Source organism: Ambystoma mexicanum, chromosome 6q, assembly GCF_040938575.1.
Source record: "Ambystoma mexicanum isolate Mex_15411 chromosome 6q, UKY_AmexF1_1, whole genome shotgun sequence".
In the NCBI taxonomy this organism is placed as follows: domain Eukaryota; kingdom Metazoa; phylum Chordata; class Amphibia; order Caudata; family Ambystomatidae; genus Ambystoma; species Ambystoma mexicanum.
Genome location: NC_090937.1, coordinates 197,060,490 through 197,078,327, shown reverse-complemented (window position 1 = coordinate 197,078,327; position 17,838 = coordinate 197,060,490). Strand labels below are relative to the sequence as shown.

Here is a 17,838-nt window from a genome sequence, read left to right as displayed (position 1 = left end):
AGGTGGCAGTGGTCACTCCAGGTGAGAGGAGTGGTCAGAGGGATAGAGAGGTGGAGGCCAGAGGAGATCAAGACATCAAGTGTGTGTCCTGCAGAGTGAGTCGGGCCAGAGGGGAGGATGGAGAGGGAGAGGGAATTGCAGAGGTCGCGAAAGAGCACAGAGGAGGAACAAGGAGAATCTAGGTGGATGTTGAGATCACCTAAGAGGATGAGTTGAGTGGTAGAGACAAGGACGGAGGAAGTGAGATCAGCCCACTCAGAGAGAAAAGAGGTGATTTGACCATAGGACCGGTAGAGAGTAGCAACAGAAACAGAGTGGCTAGGAGAGAGAGAGAGCCTGCAGACAAGGCATTCAAAAGAGGAGTTCATCTGAGTGGGAATGATAGTGGTGGGGATCCACTCAAGAAAGATCAGGGCTACACCCCATCCAGGCTGGCTCGATCTGGGTGCGGAGAGGATCTTGTAGCCATCAGGGAGAAGAGTGTTAAAGTGTGTGACAGAGCTGGCCATGGACCATGTCTCTGTAAGACTGAGGACATCAAGGTACAGTTCTTCAAGGAGGTGACAGATGTCAGACTAGTGTTTGACAGCAGAGTGAGAGTTCAGAGTAGCAAGATGAAGAAGGTTGCCAGCCTTAAAGACCTTCCGGGGAGGAGTACAAATCAGAGGAACTTCCTGCAGACATGTGGTGGTAGCCTGAGGTGGGGCAGAGAAGGAGGGAAGAGTGGGCAAGGTAGCCAAGGGTTGAGAGGGGACAACCAGAAATGAAAGGAAGTTGATAAGGCCAGGAACCACCTATTGAAGAGGAGGAGATTGGCCTGAGGGCCTTGGACCATGATAGTGCCATTTAGGTAGACATTAAGGATGACTCTGGAGGAGTCGAAAGAATCCATGAGGACTTTCCAGCAAGTGCCACCATTAATGGGAGAGTTGGAAACCGGACGGAGCACAGAGATCATATGCAGGGTCCATAGATCTGGCGAAGGAACGACAGAGGATGTCAGTCTGGAAGAGGCGCTGGAATAGGTATCCGCGATGGGCAGACCTGGGTTGGAGGCCAGGATGTCCTTTTTAAACTTCTTCTTTGCAGATTTAGTGAGAAGGGAAGGATAGTTGATAGAGAAGCAGTTGGAATAGATGGATGAAACAGAAAGCGCCATGGGTGAGAAGAGAGAGGAGGCGGAGTGAGGAGAAAGCAAGTACAGTGGTATGGAACAGTCACTGGGCTAGCAAGTTACACTCAATGGCCAAAGTAAAATGTAAAATACACTCAAGTTTGACTTTCCAGTTAAATGCAGAACACAACCAGGTTTGACTTTCAAGTTAAATGTAAGGCCCTTATAGTGATGGTGAGGAAGTGGGAATCAGATGTTAAAGGGGTGTTCAGAAACAACTACATTTGAGTACATAACAGGTAGGGCTGAGAGTACAAGCAGAGTAGTGGATAAGGGAGCCAGGAAGGTAGAAAAGGGCAATCAGGAGGAGGGTGCTCACCCAAGGAGAATGAGGTAAGAGTCATGGTAGTCCAGTAGTTCAGGTATAGCAATCTCAAGGAGGATTGGGCTGTAGCAGAAGGTTCATTTAGTGGCCTGTCAGCGGACAGGGTAACAGACCAGTGCCTTTGTGTGTGCCTTGGTGCACTGGGCCGGCTGCCACCTCCCAGTTGCTGCTATTGGTTTATGTCGACCTGTGCAACCAATGGGAGGGGGGGACCAGTTCAAGCCCAGGGCAGCTTAGAGAAAGGAAAATGTTGTGGCCATCTTGGAGGCAGGAAAAACACAATGAGGCCCATTGAAGGAGAAACGGAAATGGAGCAAAAACCCAGGTTCTGGGTAGAAATGAACCAAGTGAGGGGTCTCCAAGCACTCAGTGCTATGCCAGCAAGTCAAAATTCTATATTGCAGCAGAAATGCTGAGCGCGCAGCATCGGGCGCAAAACGCACCAAAAATGCAGCACAATACATAACAGAATGTGATGGCGCTACCAAGTAGACTCACAACAGTCCTTATAGTACCTTGACCTTGTCAAGAGGGGATGGGAACCCCTCTCAGCCTGGTGTGGAAGGCCTACTAGGTAGAAATCCATTGCGAGCCCTACCACATAGAGGGACTGTGGTAGCTTGGAGGACCCAAATTCCTGTCCCATCCTGTGCGGGTACCTTGTATATGCACAGTATCCATTTGCATCACCACATGCCTCTGACACCAAATACTGTCCGAGTCTTCATTTCAGAAAACCACAAATCCGGAAAAGAACCACCTACAAGGCAGAGAGCCTGCAGCATGCCATGCAAGGACTCTTGAGCACTCGGTGGTGGGGGGGTGTTTGGGGGTGGAATGATGAGAAAGCCTCAAGGAGGCCCCCTAGACCATGAGAGACTTCAAACTGAGCGGCAGCTGCTCCAACTGACTATGCGTTTCTTAAGCCGAACCGCTCCTCTGCCACCGAGCACGGACATAAACACTTTACAGAGAGGGGTGTGGGTCTCATTCCTGCAGCATAGCGCCCCGCGTGGAGAAAACGACTGGGGCTTAACCCACATTTTAAAACCTTCTGTAACTGATTCTTCTTAGGTGGATAAGACTGATCCTGAGTGGCCAGGTCCATTGAACCAATCAGGAGATAGATAGTGAGGTAATTAAAAGAGGCAGCAGAAAGTTGTGTATTGTTTGGGTAAGGTCATTGGAGGTGGATGTGGCTGTTTCAGACCAAGAGGCCACAGAGGCCACAGGTGAAAGATGATGTATTAGATTGTGGAGGTAGCAGGCGAGGCATTGGTTAGTGAGTGGAAGTGGTACTGCATTGTGAGTGTGCATGAAAGAGTGGCAAGTGTGTTTAGGAGAGTAAGCGTAGGTAGTGAATGTGACATGATTGTGTGAGTGAAAGGAGGGTGTTTGAGTAGGAGGTTGGGGGAGGAGGGAGTAGCGTTGTGGCGAAGGGAGCAGTAGTATCATGGAGAAAGTAACATTAAAAGGTGGAGGTTATGTTAAGAAGAAGCAACAGACATCAGTGGGACTGAGGAGGCAGGCACAGGGAGTAGGAAGAGTGAAGGTGGTTGAGTTGGAGGAGAAGAGAAAATCAAGTGAGAGGAAGAAGTATAAGTGGGCGTGGTGAAAAGAGACCACATCGGGCAGTGTGTCTGGAAGGCACAGTTCAATACCCCTTTAGATTACTAACCACCCAATATTGTAGGACAGTCCCTGAGGGAGTTTAAACGGAGAAGGAGTTCTGCCTTTTAGGTCTTCACTTCTAGTATTAGTAAGAAATTGGACAGTAGGGAGGAATCTGAGGTATCTACTAGCCTGTGGATTAGCGATGCCTGGGTTAAGGAGGATTGGTGCTTTCTAGACGAGAGGGGGCAGCCATAAGGCCCTGAAAAATCAAATAAAAGCTCTTGAACCATCTCTAAGCCATCTGCGACAATCCATTTGAATCGTCGGACTCATGTCGGACAATAACTAGAGGGAAAGAACCCTTGAGACAAAACAAACTGAACAACGCTGGTGAAAGCAAATGCTGAGCTGTATTGGGGAAAACCCTTTAAGGCATATGAATGGAGAATAATTGTTGCCATTTTGTATAGAGACTGAAGGACAAGACACTGAGAAGTAAAGCTGAGCAGCGTCAATAGAAATGTTACAAAAAATACATAACACATGGTGCCATTCATATCTTTATGCATGTCTTCACGCAATAGTGTTTCAAACACTTTCTTTTTATTGGATGAGAAATACTGAACATCAGACTGAGGTTCTACTATTCTAATTTCATAAGTTTACATGACTAGGTATCAGAACTGTACAATAATTGAGTGTCCTATGTTGTTGAGGCAGATGCAGATGTTTCGTTTATTTATTCCCTTCTTGCTGTCCCGAGGTACGGGCATTGGTTCCCATTAGCAGCTCTCCTTGACCCACAGACTGTTTTGAGGGAACCTACTCAGATCTCAGAAGGAGGAATACCTAAAATGGGAGGACTAGTGGGATTTCTCTGGTAGTTCGTTGTGTACATGGACCAGGGGTGTTCCAATGTAAGAAAGGAGCATATGCTGCCTGCTTCTTTTCAAGGTCATTGTATGCTAAATGTATAAGAAGTATAAAATTTAACTTTCTCTCTTTTTTTATTCATTTTGTATGTATATCACTCTGTTCTCTAACAAGTTTGTTTTCTTGCAGATTTTTTCCAAGTTTGGAACGGTTTTGAAGATTATCACATTTACAAAGAACAATCAGTTTCAGGCTTTGCTTCAGTATGCTGATCCCATGAATGCACACCACGCCAAAATGGTATGGATAACATTGAAAAGCATCCAAGGTTGTTGAATCTAGATTGTGATAAGAACGCTATTGTAAATGCTGGCTCTCCTTTGTGCGATCCTATCATCATTTTTGTGCTCAATTCTGTGAAATTAATGTTTAGGACCAACCAAACCTCTAGGTGAGAATAGGTTCCAAGAGGAATTAAAAGCACCGCATCTTTTAAAATAACTATTTGAATCCTCTGATACAGATCAGGTGGCCATAGGACCGCCTTATTCCTGCCAAAGACTATGAAATATTAGTTGTATGACACCTGTAAATATTACAAAACTTGGACCATGGCCCAAAATTATTAGACTAAATTAAATAAAAATTAACGATCATGAGTCCCCTGAAAGGTGTGATCTCCAAAGCAGAGCTTCCCAATTGTATTCCAAACAATATACGTGCCCCTCCCACATGCCTGACTTTTTCATACAAAACATATAGCACCCCAGCGCAGGTTAGAATCTGCTGGCAGAAATTCTCCTATTCTTTCTTTTCCTCCCTATGTTCTGATGCATATTACTGTTTATTGCCTTGGAGCACCAGATGTCCGATGTCTGCTCAGGTGTAATGAGTTGGGAAAGTGCGAGTATGAGTTGTGTCAAAAGAATTTGCTTTTTTCTACTTCCGACAGCCCCAAATTGTTTGAGGTTTCAGTCCTGTGAATTTATAAATCCGTCTCCTCTACAAAATATGGACTTTCTCCCAGTTGCTGCACATTTAATGAGTGAAAGAATTACCCATGCAATCTAATTTCCACCCTTGAAGACTTCATACATCAAAAGCAAGCCATACTGTCTTGCAGAATACTGCTTTTCAGATTACTGTTCCGTGTATTCCATAAAAATTGCAAACAAAACTGCGAGCGTTGTGAAATCGATTACACACTTTTTTTCTGCTAGCGAGCAAGAAAAGATTCTTCTTTTGACTTTCATTGTTGCAACACTGGTAGCAGAGTTTGGAGACAGTCAAAGAAGATTGAGGGCAGAACAGATCCTCTTAAATACTTTCTATGAGTACCTCTTGACAAGTCTAAATGTTGTGGAAATCTCGGTTTTTAAATTGGATGGAGTAAATCGGGGCTAACATTTGCATTTGTGTTAATTACAGAAATATGAAACGCAAGGGGATTTTGCTCCTGAGGTTGGATATCCTTCGGTGGGTACCAAATAGTCAGTTTTCCCAAATGTCATACTTTGTCACACTGAAACTTCAAGCAAGTCAGTATGGGCAATTTTTAATATGTAAATAATTGTTCTAGGGAGCCATAAACTTGATTTCCTGTGTATGGAACTATTTCTACTGTGGAAAGGGGCACTTCATCAGGTGTTCTATTTCAAATCAGTACATCAGTCATGTCTAAGACAGACTGCTGCGCTCGTCGGCTCTATCGACTGCTACTTTAATGGGGGGAAGCCCCTGTGATGACGACACAGTTAAAGAACAGTGTTTGAGGGCTAGCACCTATTTCAAACATATTTAGTATTTTTTTCTGTATTGGGGGCTTGCACAAAAGAAGCATGGCAATGCTCTTGTAAAACAGGTTCTTCAAGCAGGTTTAGGTAGGTACCAATAGTATGACTGTTGCATGCAGCGGCCATGATCATTTGGCCTCATGCAGAGTTTAGTAGAGCAATTTTACTGCATTTGTGTCCTATTCCATGGTAAAATGTAAGTTGAGGAAGAATTGTTCTGCCTGCAGTTACCTCGTGGATCTAAATATGATATAAAGTAAAACTACATAAAAGTAATGTCTGAGTTGGAAGCTGCCCAATCATGCATCGACTGGCACCTTACATGTGGCATTATGTAATGTAAAGCCGCAATAAAAATCAGACCCCATTATCTGATTTGGAAGTTGGCTGGGATTGCAATAAGGAGGAACTGCAGCTTTTTTATTATCAATGTAATGTGTACTCACATGAAACCAGAGGGTATGGTACCTATAATGTCTTTTTATATAAGCCAATCAGGAGGAAATAACCCCTTAACTGCCAATGGTTCCCCGCCAATCATTGCCAAGCCCTTTTTTGATCCACATGTAGCCGGTCATAACGCCACCAAAGAGTCCTACTTTGCTGTATGGGGGTGAGAGAAAATAGCCTAAAAGGGAGACATTTTAGTGTTTTTTCAGAAAATGCCAATAAAATGATGTACAAAGAAGCCTGTGTTTTTTTTCCCTTGAAGGGCTAGGAACAAATGGTTTGCTGTGCTGAATTCACAATTTTCCAGGCTTTCAAGAACAGGTTGAGTGGAGACCAAAAGAACATATTTGATGAGGTAACCTTATAAAGTTTTGTGAGTGGTAGGCGATTTTACCTTTTTTTCCCCAGTAGGATATGCGTGGACGGAATGGAAGAGGAGGGTAGGAAAGCTGAATGGGAAGACAAAGGCATACATTTCTGAAACCTCGACAAAATTCCAACTTTAGGAAGGGGTCATTTGCGCAGGTCAGGCAACAACTATGTAGGGAGAATTCCCATTGTTTGGGGAAAAATTGGAAAAATGACAGATAAAAAGGATATGTGCTGGACATGGCTGGACCTGTAAGTTAATGGCTTCTGTGAATATTGAGAAAAGCAATGCCCGCTACATTCCCCCCGACTCTTCCAGTTAGGAAATCACACATTTTTCGTAATGGTTCACAAAACGAGCAATACCACAAGCTGACACCCGTGGGAATCCACAGAGATCTGACTTGCGCAAATTGCCCCTGAATCTGTTACCCACAAGCCCTGTCAAAGTCCAAAATATAGGGAAAAATTAACAATTTTCAGGCAATTCCCATACCCCCAAACTACCGTAACATGCCGCCAACAACACACCCTACCTTCCTGCGTTCCCACAGGTTCTTGACGAGATAAACGGCACCTCACGTGTGGGTGCACCTAGCTGGGCGCAAAGGGAAAAGGCTAACCCACTGGTAACCCAAAGAGTTTCAGCAGAGTAGATTTTGGAGGAATTTGCTCTTGTGGACAACCTACAGATTTGAGCCTCGGGTGTCGCAGCCACCAAGGAAAACAGGGAACTCCATTCATTTCTGAAAACAAAGGCACCCGTGGGAATCCAGTGGTCTGACTTGCGCGAATTGCCCCAGAATTTATTAGCCACAAGCCCTGGCAAAGTCTGAAATTTGGGAGAAAAAACACAATTTTCAGATATTTCCCTCCTGGAAACCACCGAAACACGCCGCTGACACCACATGTCCTACCTTCCGACATTCCCACAGGTGTACGGATGAAAACAGTACCTCACGTGTGGCGGTGCCCCTTCCTGGGCGGAAAAGAAAGTGTTGACTGTCCACAAGTCTAACGGCAGTTCCAGTTAGCCCCGGCAGGGTCCTCGTCTGTTCCCAGAGGGAAATCCTTTAATGCTGCCTAGCCAGAGCTCCAGGATGGTCGGTGGTGATGTCCCTGGCCTTTGGTGGCTGTCCCTCATGTGGGTTGACCGTCCACAAGTCCAGCGGCGGTTTCAGGGAGTCCTTTCCCAGAATGAGAAAGTGTAACGCAACCCAGCCAGAGCTCAGTGATGGTCGGGGTGATGTCCCAGGCCTTGGGCACCCGTCACCCATGTGGGTCGACCCTCCCCAAGCCCAGCCTGCTGCTGATCTACTTTGATAGTTTTTTTTTTTTTTTTAACTTCTTTTTATTGGTTTTACAACATATCCCCTTTTCTTCCCTCTTCCCTCTTCCTCCCCCCTCCCTCTCCCCAAAGGCAGCCGCAGTATGTTTATGGTCCGATGCCTCCTCGGGCCTGGCTCAAACAGATGTCGAGTTTATAGTGGGGGGGGCGGTCTCTCGGCGACCTCCCTTCTTTCCCTGGGAGTTTCCTCTGCTTTCGTCCATGTTTGTATTCGCTGGCCTTTCCAGGTAGGATTGCATTGTTCAGTGTGTGCGTTGGTCCCGATCCCGTCTCCTTCTTCCCATTTCTTCCCTTTCTCTAAGTTATGTGGTGCCCCTTCGGCGTGGGCGGGCCAATTTCTTAATTTCCTGAGTCGCTTGGGTCGTCCGTGTCATCCCTGCTTCTGCTGCCAAACAGGTCTTGCACCAGAGAGTTCCATGCTAGTAGTCTGGTCCCACTGTTGCTCTCCCCCTTTTGCGTGGCTCTCGCCCAGACTGCTGTCTCTGCTATTGCCCATTTTTGTAGGTCGGCCCACCAGCCCTCCCTCGAGGGGCCTTCGCTCTTGTTCCATGCCATCGCTATGCGGCGTTTCGCTAATATTGTCATTAAGTCTTTCATTTTTGCCACATGTGACATCTGCCGGTGCCCCCTTGGGAACAGGCCCAATAAACATGTTGCTGGCGATCTTGCTGGCATATGTATATCTGCTGTCAGCGCCTTTTCTTTCACCATATTCCAGAAGTCTGTTATCCGCGGGCATGACCAGAACATGTGCACCATGTCGGCTTGTTCGTCTCCGCAGCGCGGGCAGCACCGGGTCTGTCCGTCTCCCATCCTCGACATTCTCTTGGGAGTTAGGTATGCTCTATGCACTATGTAGATTTGCAGTTGTCTAAACCTGGCGTTCCTGGACACCTTTTTTGTGTACGTGAGGACTTTGTTCCATTCCTCATCTTCGAAGGGTTGTTGTAGTTCTTCCTCCCATTTCGTTCGTGCTTTTAATGTCTTTTTGTTGGTGTATCCCAGTAGTTGCTCGTAGAGTCTGGACACAGTGTGTCCTCCCTCGGAAACATCATACCATGCATCTAGTTCTCCTTCGGTGTCCTCAGGCTCCGGCATGGTGTTCCACCTCTCCTTTATTGTCCGAACTAGGCTATTGTACAAGATGAATTGGCCCCTGTGTACATCTTGTTCATCCATCAGGGTCTGGAATTCAACCCATTGTCCGTCACGCCACAGGTCCCCTACTTGTGCTACTCCTTTGTCTTCCCATTGTGCTCTATACGTGGCCAGGCTGGCCACTCGGGTGTCTACCAGCCCCGCCAGTGGGATATGTCTTGAGCAGGGGTCTCGTATGCCTTGTGTCTTCCAGGCTCTTTTCCATAGTGTCCGGCCTAGTTGGGCTATATTGGGTAGGTCTTTGGCTTGGGCGGCTTTTATCCATAGTAGTTCTCTCAGGTGGTATCTCCGGAGTGTTGGTCCCATAAGTATTGTGTCTATCGAGGTCTCTTCACCCAGCCATCTCACCACAAATTGGAGTTGTGCTGCTAAGTAGTAGTATTCAAAATCTGGGAGTTTAATGCCCCCCCATTCGTAGCTTCTTTGTAGTGTGTCTAGTGCCACCTTGTTTCTCCCCCCTCCCCACAGGAAGGTTCTCGCCATGGTGTGTAGGTGTTTGAAGAAGGACCTTGGTATGTTATATGGGATGTTTGTAAAGTAATATAAGAGTCGGGGTAGGACCGTCATTTTTAGCAGTGCCGCCCGGCCTATCATGCCCAACGGCAACGTCTGCCAGAATTTCATGGCGTTTTCGATTTTGTCTAGGGCTGCTTGTGTGTTACCTGCATGTGTTTCCATGGTGTCGTGGTAAATGTCCACTCCCAGGTATTTGAAGGTGTTCGGGGTCCATGTGATACCCAAGTGCGGCAATTGATCCGTCGGTATTGCGCGTAGGCCTGCCAGGGGAAACAGTAAGGATTTTTCCCTGTTGACCACTATTCCGGACAGCCTACCAAACGCGCGCAGCGCCTCCAGCAAGTCCTGCAGGTGGGTGCGTGGATTCTGTATGTAGAGGAGTATATCGTCTGCGTATATGTATATCTGGTGTATTTCCCCATCTATCTCTATGCCCATTTCTTTGTAGTGCATTCTTAGGAATACTGCGAACGGCTCCAGGGCCAGAATATATAACATTGGGGACAGGGGGCATCCCTGTTTTGTGCCTCGCTCTATGCTCCATTCCCTAGAAACTTGTCTACCCGTCTTGACTCTTGCTCTCGGGTCCTTGTATAGTAGTTCTATCCATCGTGTAAACCCTCGTCCGATCCCGTAATGGGTGAGCGTTCCCAGGAGCCAGTCCCATCCCACTGAGTCGAATGCTTTAATTGCATCTAGTGAGGCTACGGCAGACTCCCCTCCCTCTTGGTTCGTTTTTTCTATAACATAATGGAGTCTGCGTAGGTTCCAGGACGTGTTTCGTTCTGGCACGTACCCTGTCTGGTCTGTGTGGATCAGGGTGGGTAGCACTCTTTTAAGGCGGTTAGCTAATGCCGCCGTCAGGATCTTGGAGTCCTGGTTTATTAGGGAGATCGGTCTGTAGGAGCCGCATTCGAGGGGCGGCTTACCTGGTTTAAGGATCGGGATTATTATAGATTCTGACATGCTATTCGGGAGTCTTCTTTTCTCATATGCTTCTTCTAGTGTTTCTAGCAGTCTCGGGGCTATGTCGTTTTTGTATTGTTTATAAAATTCCCCCGGGAGCCCATCTGGCCCCGGAGATTTCCCTGTCGGCAGCTGGGCGATCACGTCTGTTAGTTCCTCTACAGTGAGAGGGGCGTCTAACATTTGGGCCTGTTCCTCCGTCAATTGTGGGAGTCTGATTTCCGCGAGGGCTTCCTCTAGGTCCCCTTCTTCCGCCTCCCGGACCCTGGAGTATAAGTCCTCGTAAAATTGCGAGAACACCTCGTTTATTCCCTCTTGGGATCTAATCACCTCTCCCTGTCTATTTTGAATTTCATTAATCGGCTCCCGCCTAGTTTCCTGTTTGGTTAGCCAGGCCAGGAGCCTGCCAGGCTTGTCCCCCTCAGCGTGTAGTTTCTGTATAAATTTCCCATAGTCGAGCCGCCCTAATCTTTCCCAGGTCTCCGCACACTGTTGTCGCAGGGTGGTGAGGTTCTCTCGTTCCGCCCCTTTCTGCCCCGCTTGTCCTTCGGCCTTCTCGATTTTCTTTTCTAGCTCATCTAGTTGTGCTAGGGTTTCTCGCCTGAGACCTCCCATTTTCCCCATCGCCTCACCTCTGACTACCACCTTAAAGGCCTCTCAGACCGTTCCTGTGCTTTCCACACTACCCACATTATGTTCGAAATAGTCTTCTATTACGTTTTGGATGCCTCTGCCCTTAATCTCCACGTGGGTATAGGGGCTCTCCTGTGTGTGTGCGCCCATGTGATTCTCAGGGGGGCGTGGTCAGATAGGGTTCGCGCGTGTATGTGTGCCTCAGTAAATTCCCCCAGTGTCTCCTTGCCCGTAAACAGGTAGTCTATCCGTGTGAATGTCCCATGTGGGGCACTATAATGCGTGTATCCCCTCTCTTCCCCATGTACCTTCCTCCAGATGTCTTCGAGGTCTAGTGTCTGTCGTAGTGCTCTCGCTGGTGGCGCCGCTCTGTTGTACTTATTGTCCGACCTGTCCAGCCGGGGGTCCAGTGTACAATTGTACAATTGTGATCGCCTGCCCAGATCACCGTTGCATTCCTGTACGGGGCCAGCCGGGACGAAAGCGTCCTGAAGAAGGCCGTGGCGTCATGGTTGGGAGCATAGGTGTTCACCAGGCATATCTCCCGATTTTCTAGCATCCCGTGGACTACCAGGATTCTGCCTTCCACGTCTTTTTCCTGGTTGATGAGCTGGAATGGGACGCCCGGGGCGACCCAGGTTATTACTCCCCTTGCGTAATTAGAATATGTTGCACTATACATCTGACCTCCCCATTTTTTCTTTATTTTAGCTTGTTTTTCGGCCGTCGGGTGCGTTTCCTGCAACAGTGCAATGTGGGTCCTCGTTTTGTTCAACCAGGTATAAATTCTCAGCCTCTTGACATATGCATTCATCCCTCTGACGTTCCACGTGACAATCCTCAGGTCATCTCGGTCCTTGTGGGGATTAGCGCTCGCGGTCTGTTGTTTCCCATGGGCCCGCTCAGTGTCTTATTCTCTTGGTTTGCTCCTGTCGGGGATTTGTGTCCCTTTCTCTGGCTGTTGAGTTTTGAATCGTCTATTCGTCCGCTTTCTCGGGTTGGTTCTCTTGCTGTTGGCTGCACTCTGTTGTGGACGGTCTCACCTTGTGCTTTCCACCAGCTCTTTGTTTGTGGGTGCTGCTCCCTGAATTTGCTTTTCATGCCGATTCTTTGTGTGTGACAACTGTTGTTTCCTTTTCTGCTCTTCTTCTTTCCTTGCGGGCTTAGCCTTAACTTCCGAACTATTATAACTATTAACCTAAATAACATCAACAAACGCCCAGCCTCCCCCCATCTGCTCGGGCTCCATCACTCTCCAGGTGCCGCTTCTTCCTCCTCGGGCATGCCTGTCGCGGCGTAGTGTCTTGAAACTGACACTATAGACTTTGTTTTTACTGGGGTTTCTCTGTGGGTCTTGGCGGTTCCACTTCCCTGAGTCTTGTGCTCCCTTTGTAAGTCTCTTTACTGTAGGCTTTTCAACTTGGAGGCTGTCGGTTGCCCCATTTTGTTATTTCCCGGTAGGGTGTCTCTACCGCCTTGTTCCCGTAGTGTTGGATTCGCGTGTCGTGCTCGGTTCTAGTCCCTGTTTTGCCGGGGGGGGGGGGTTTCTGTTTCGCTCATTTCCCTCTGCCAACTGTGGAATCCCTCGTTGGTCCATCCACTCCTGGGCGTCGGTCGTTGTCTCGAAGATCTGTGTCTTTCCGTCATGCAGTATTTTTAGTTTGGCTGGGTACAGCAGCATGAATTTCACCCCTGCCGCTCGAAGGCGCTCTTTGGTCTGCCAGAACTGGGCTCTCTGTCTTTGTACGAGAACCGTATAGTCTGGATATATCGTTATCCTGGCCCCGTTTCTTGTTATGTTCCCTCCTTCTCTTGAGAAAGTCAGGATTTTTTCCCTGTCCTTGAAGTTCATGATTTTTGCGAATTGGTCTTGGTGGTGCTCCTGGGCGCGGTTTCTTAGTTAGCGCCCGGTGTGCCCTCTCTACTACGAAGCCTTGGGACAGGGTCTCAGCTCCCACTTCTTGGATCAGGAGGTTCTCTATGTAGTTCGTGGGGTCTCTACCTTCCTCCCCCTCTGGCAGCCCCACTATGCGTACGTTGTTGCGCCGGGCCCTGCCTTCTGCGTCTTCAGCTCTGCGTTCTAGTATATTGATTCTCTCCAGTGCCTCCGACATTTGTGTTCGCGAGGTGGTTACTTCCACTGAGTTGCTCTGTACTTGTTGTTCTACTGTTGTCATCCTCTCCGCCAGGTTCCTCGTATCTTGTCTGAGGAGTCCTACATCCACCATCACTGCGTCCAGCTTGCCTTCTATCGACGTCTTTAACGCCCCTATGGCTTCTAATATGCTGCCTTCCACTTGCCTGATCTCTCCTTGCGTGGCGTATGGCTCCGGCGTAGCTTTCTCCCCTGCCTCCGGTTGCTGGTCATCACTTTTGCGGGCAAATGTCTCCATGACTGTTTGTCTTCCTCTGCCGCTTTTTGGCTTGTCTGGCATGCTGGTACCTGCTACTCTTGGCCTGCGGTTGGGTCCTGCTTGGTCGGGGTCTATTTGCGCTTCGGTGAGTTCTTACACGGTCCTCGCACTCACTTTCGCACTTTCCTGCGTGTGTTGGCTTTTAGTGAGCGTCTTCCTTCTGTTTCTTTTCCCCCGTTGTCCGTTTGCCGTGTCTAGCTGTAGTGTTCTCTTCCCGCACGCCTGTGGGTACTTGCAGTCTGTGTTTAGCGTGGGGCGGCTCTTCCCCTAGTCTCTGCCTTTGTTCTGGTGTTGTGGCGGGGGTCCGTCGTGTCGGGTGGATTTGTGGCTCGTAGTTACTGTTGAGGTGCTGCCCCGTGAGTTATGTTCTCTCACCCGCTTACTAGTGGTCTTTGGGGCAGCCGGTTGGGCCGGGGTCTGGGTCTGTGTGTATTTCTTTTGCACACCTCGTTATGTCGGTGGCTACCTCTCTCCTCTGTGCTGTCCCTGTTGGCCTCGGCTCCCCTCGCAGGCTCCGCAGTCTGTCTCTTGTTTCCCCGGTCTTAGTTCTGATGGCTCGGCGCTGCCTCACCTCTCAGGATCTCTCGCTGCTCTGCCGGGTCTCCGCTGCTGCTGCTCACCTCCGTGTCGGCAGGGGAGGGCTCTTCTTCGGTCCGATCTGTGGGCCGCCTCCCATTCATGGGTCGCGACGTTTTTACCTTCTCCAGTTCGGTGCCACGCGATTTCTTGCAGTGCTCGGGCTCCTCCTTCGCCTGCTGCCGTTGGTACCTTGACCTTCCGCCGCTCGGGGTGGTGCTCCGGTCCTGCTCGGGCCGGGTGTTGGTCTGCTGTCTCCCTCGGCTCCGCTCTGTACCGGCAGGGAAGGGCTCTTTTTCGGTCTGGTCTGTAGACCGCCTCTTGTCCTCCGCTGCCTCACCTCTTGGGATCTCTCGTTGCTCTGCTGGGTCTCCGCTGCTGCAGTTCACCTCCATGTCTGCAGGGAAAGGCTCTTCTTCGGTCCGGTCTGTGAGCCGCCTCCCGTTCTTCACTACCTCGCCCCTCAGGCTCACCTCCGCGTCGGCAGGGAAGGGCTCTTCTTCGGTCCGGTCTGTGGGCTGCCTCACGTTCTCCACTGCCTCGCCTCTCGGGTTCCCTCGTCGCTCTGCTGGGTCTCCGCTGCTGCTGCACACCTCCGCGTCGGCAGGGGAGGGCTCTTCTTCGGTCCGGTCTGTGAGCCGCCTCCCGTTCTTCACTACCTCGCCCCTCAGGCTCACCTCCGCGTCGGCAGGGAAGGGCTCTTCTTCGGTCCGGTCTGTGGGCTGCCTCACGTTCTCCACTGCCTCGCCTCTTGGGATCCCTCATTGCTCTGCTGGGTCTCCGTTGCTGTTGCTCACCTCCACGTCGGCAGGGAAGGGCTCTCCTTCGGTCCGATCTGTGGGCCGCCTCCTGTTCTTGAGCCACGCCGTCTTTACCTTCTCCGGTTCGGTACCGCGCTGCTGCATGCAATGTTGTCTCGGGTTCTTCCTCCACCTGCTGCAGTTGGTGCCTTGTGTTTCCAACGCTCTGGTGGTACTCCGGTCCTGCCTGGGCTGGATGTTGGCCGGCTATCTCACCCGGCACCGCTCTTCTCCTTCGGTCCTTCTTCGTGTGTTGGGACGCAGGTCGCTATTTCAGCGTTGTGCGCCCGCCATTTTGTTGGTGGTGCCGCGCGTCTCTCCCTCTTCCCGTTTTCACTCTTCCGACCTCCGTTTTTTCTCGGGTCTTCTCCCGTGTGTGCCTTGGGTCTTCCGATGCCTTTTCCTGGCGTTTGTTCGGTTTTCTACACTTTATTTTCGCCTTTCTCAGGATCGTTAGTCGGATCTAGTGGGAGCCTCTCGGAGTCTGCTCACGCTTGCATGGCCGCCAAGCCACGCCGATCTACTTTGATAGTTATGTACATACTTGTTAAAAATCCATAGGCTAAATGGCAAAGCGGCGGGGCCTAATGGCCTCACAAATGTATTAAAAAATGTGCCAGAGGTTTGGGCAGATGTTTGTTTCAAGTTATTTAGTAACATCATTGCAATTAGAGATACCCCAAGAGATGTTCTCTTATGTAATTCCGATCTTTAAAATGGGGTGTAGGAAGAGTGATGAATCCGATGGTGTCATCACAACTTTTCCGGCGATTACCTCTTCCCATGTGGCCAGTGGACGGCAGCCACTACCTGATCCTGATCATGGAGGTGGCTATATTAGGGGTGATCACATGGGGGAGACAGCCTCTGGGAGAATATCATGGCACTATCGGGCGAGACATGGTATCCCCCTTCTCTTGAGGATACTGTGAGGTGTCAGAAATGAGAGGCGGACCCGCTGTGAGACTAAGACATTCAGACAAGGGGATAAAAATGAAAGGGTCCACTCAGCTGATTTCATTATATGCCGACGATACGTTATTATGTATCCAGGAACCCAAGATGAACTTAGCACCCATCTTGTCAGAAATACAAGAGTTTGCAACTTACTCCGGGTGTACTGTGAATGGGGCCAAATCTGAAATATTTCCACCGGCTACTAAATGCCCCAGCATAACGTGTGGACTCAAGTGGTCAGAACAACACATTAGATACCTAGGGGTCCTTGTGTCCACGGATCGACTCACATTATATACACCAATAATCACGAAAGCGCATTTCAAACTCTACACACCAAACTTCAGATTTGGGGGCGTCTTCCAATCTCGCTATACGGCAGGGTCGCCATACTTAAGATGGTTATTTTACCCAAGCTGCTTTATTTCTTTGTCAACATCCCCATATGGCCTGGTAGGACTTTCTTCGCCAGACTCCGATCCATGGTGGTAACATTCCTTTGGAATGGGAAAACAGCGAGGCTAGGGTGGGAAAAAATTACGGAAAAAAAATTACGGGACCGTACTTCCTGGGTGGTATGGCTGCCCCTGACTTTGAGCATTATTACTGTCTCCCAAGTGCAATTCGCAAAATACTGGTATAATGTCTCGGATAAAACACCCCACGCATGGATAGAGGAATACACCACACACCCCACGAACATACAATCAGTCATTTTTGATTCTCGATACAGAGACACCTGCGGGTACAATCCGGTAAGCTGCACCGTCAGGGCATGGGAGGCCATATATAAAAGGTTGAAACTGGAGATACCCTATAACCCGGAAATACCCTTATGGAATTACCCGGGTATACCACCTACGCACGACAGCAGCATACAAGATTCCTGGGACCCAAATTGTGAGGTGAGGGTGGGTGACCTGTTTATCAATGGGAAATTTGCAACCCTGAGAGAATTTTTGAGGGCAATGGGAGACGGACCACTGAAGAGATTGCAATACTACCGTATGAGATCTGTGTTTCAGAAAAAATGGCCGCTATTCCCAGATGTACCTCCACCACACCCATGTGTACAGTTGATAACCGCTAAAGAGGGCCTAGGAGTCTCTAAGCTTTATATGATAGGTTATTATAACGCGCCTAATACCCAGAGGTTTCAAAGCGCGGACCCGGGGATCGAACCTGTGGTGCTCTGTGTCGTTTTGCTTCCAAGGCGAGCACGTTGCCCCTTAGCTATCCTCCCAGCAATACAGACCCACACCCCCACGCTAAACCAAATTAAAGAAAAATGGGAATGGGACTCGCAGATCCCCATTGAAGAGGGGAAATGGGCCAGGTACTGCTCACTCACCAAGAATGTTTCACTTAATGCTGGTCTGTGGCTAATTCAATTTAAAATCCTAAATAGACTACACTATACACCGGGTAAAATAGCAAAATGTGCACCAGAGAGCTTAGATTCTTGCCCTAAAGGCAATTCAACCAAAGCCGGAGCCTTTCATATGTATTGGGAATGTCTGGTTGTAGCAGGTTTTTGGAATGCTGTAGCTGTGATGTTGGAAGAGATAACACAGATCCCCCCTGAACTAACTCCTCAGAAATACTTGTTTAGGGACATTGGCAAGTGCTCCGAGAAAGCTAGGAGATTGTTTAATATTTCATACGCAGTGGCTAAAAAATGCATCCTACAAAAATCGAAAAACACAGGCCCACCCAGCATGGAACAATTTCTTCAGGAATTAACATGTGTCAATGAAACGGAAGAACAATATGTCTTGACACAACCTGCGGCATGCAGGCCTAAAGACATTTAGGGCCCTTTCAGAGGGTATTTATGCAACATGATTTCTGATGATGACGAATCTCTAACAC

The 17,838-nt window shown here is 48.9% G+C and overlaps 1 protein-coding gene across 9 annotated transcripts in view; it reads left to right on the top strand.

Annotated features, from left to right (window-relative positions):
• PTBP3 (polypyrimidine tract binding protein 3) overlaps positions 1-17,838 on the top strand; it is a 1,755,480-nt gene that overhangs the window by 824,956 nt on the left and 912,686 nt on the right. For all 9 annotated transcript variants that reach the window (XM_069630627.1, XM_069630630.1, XM_069630624.1 and 6 more), the window contains one exon: positions 4,176-4,286. In XM_069630627.1, coding sequence (XP_069486728.1) covers positions 4,176-4,286 — 111 coding nt within the window. The remainder of the gene's footprint in view (positions 1-4,175; positions 4,287-17,838) is intronic.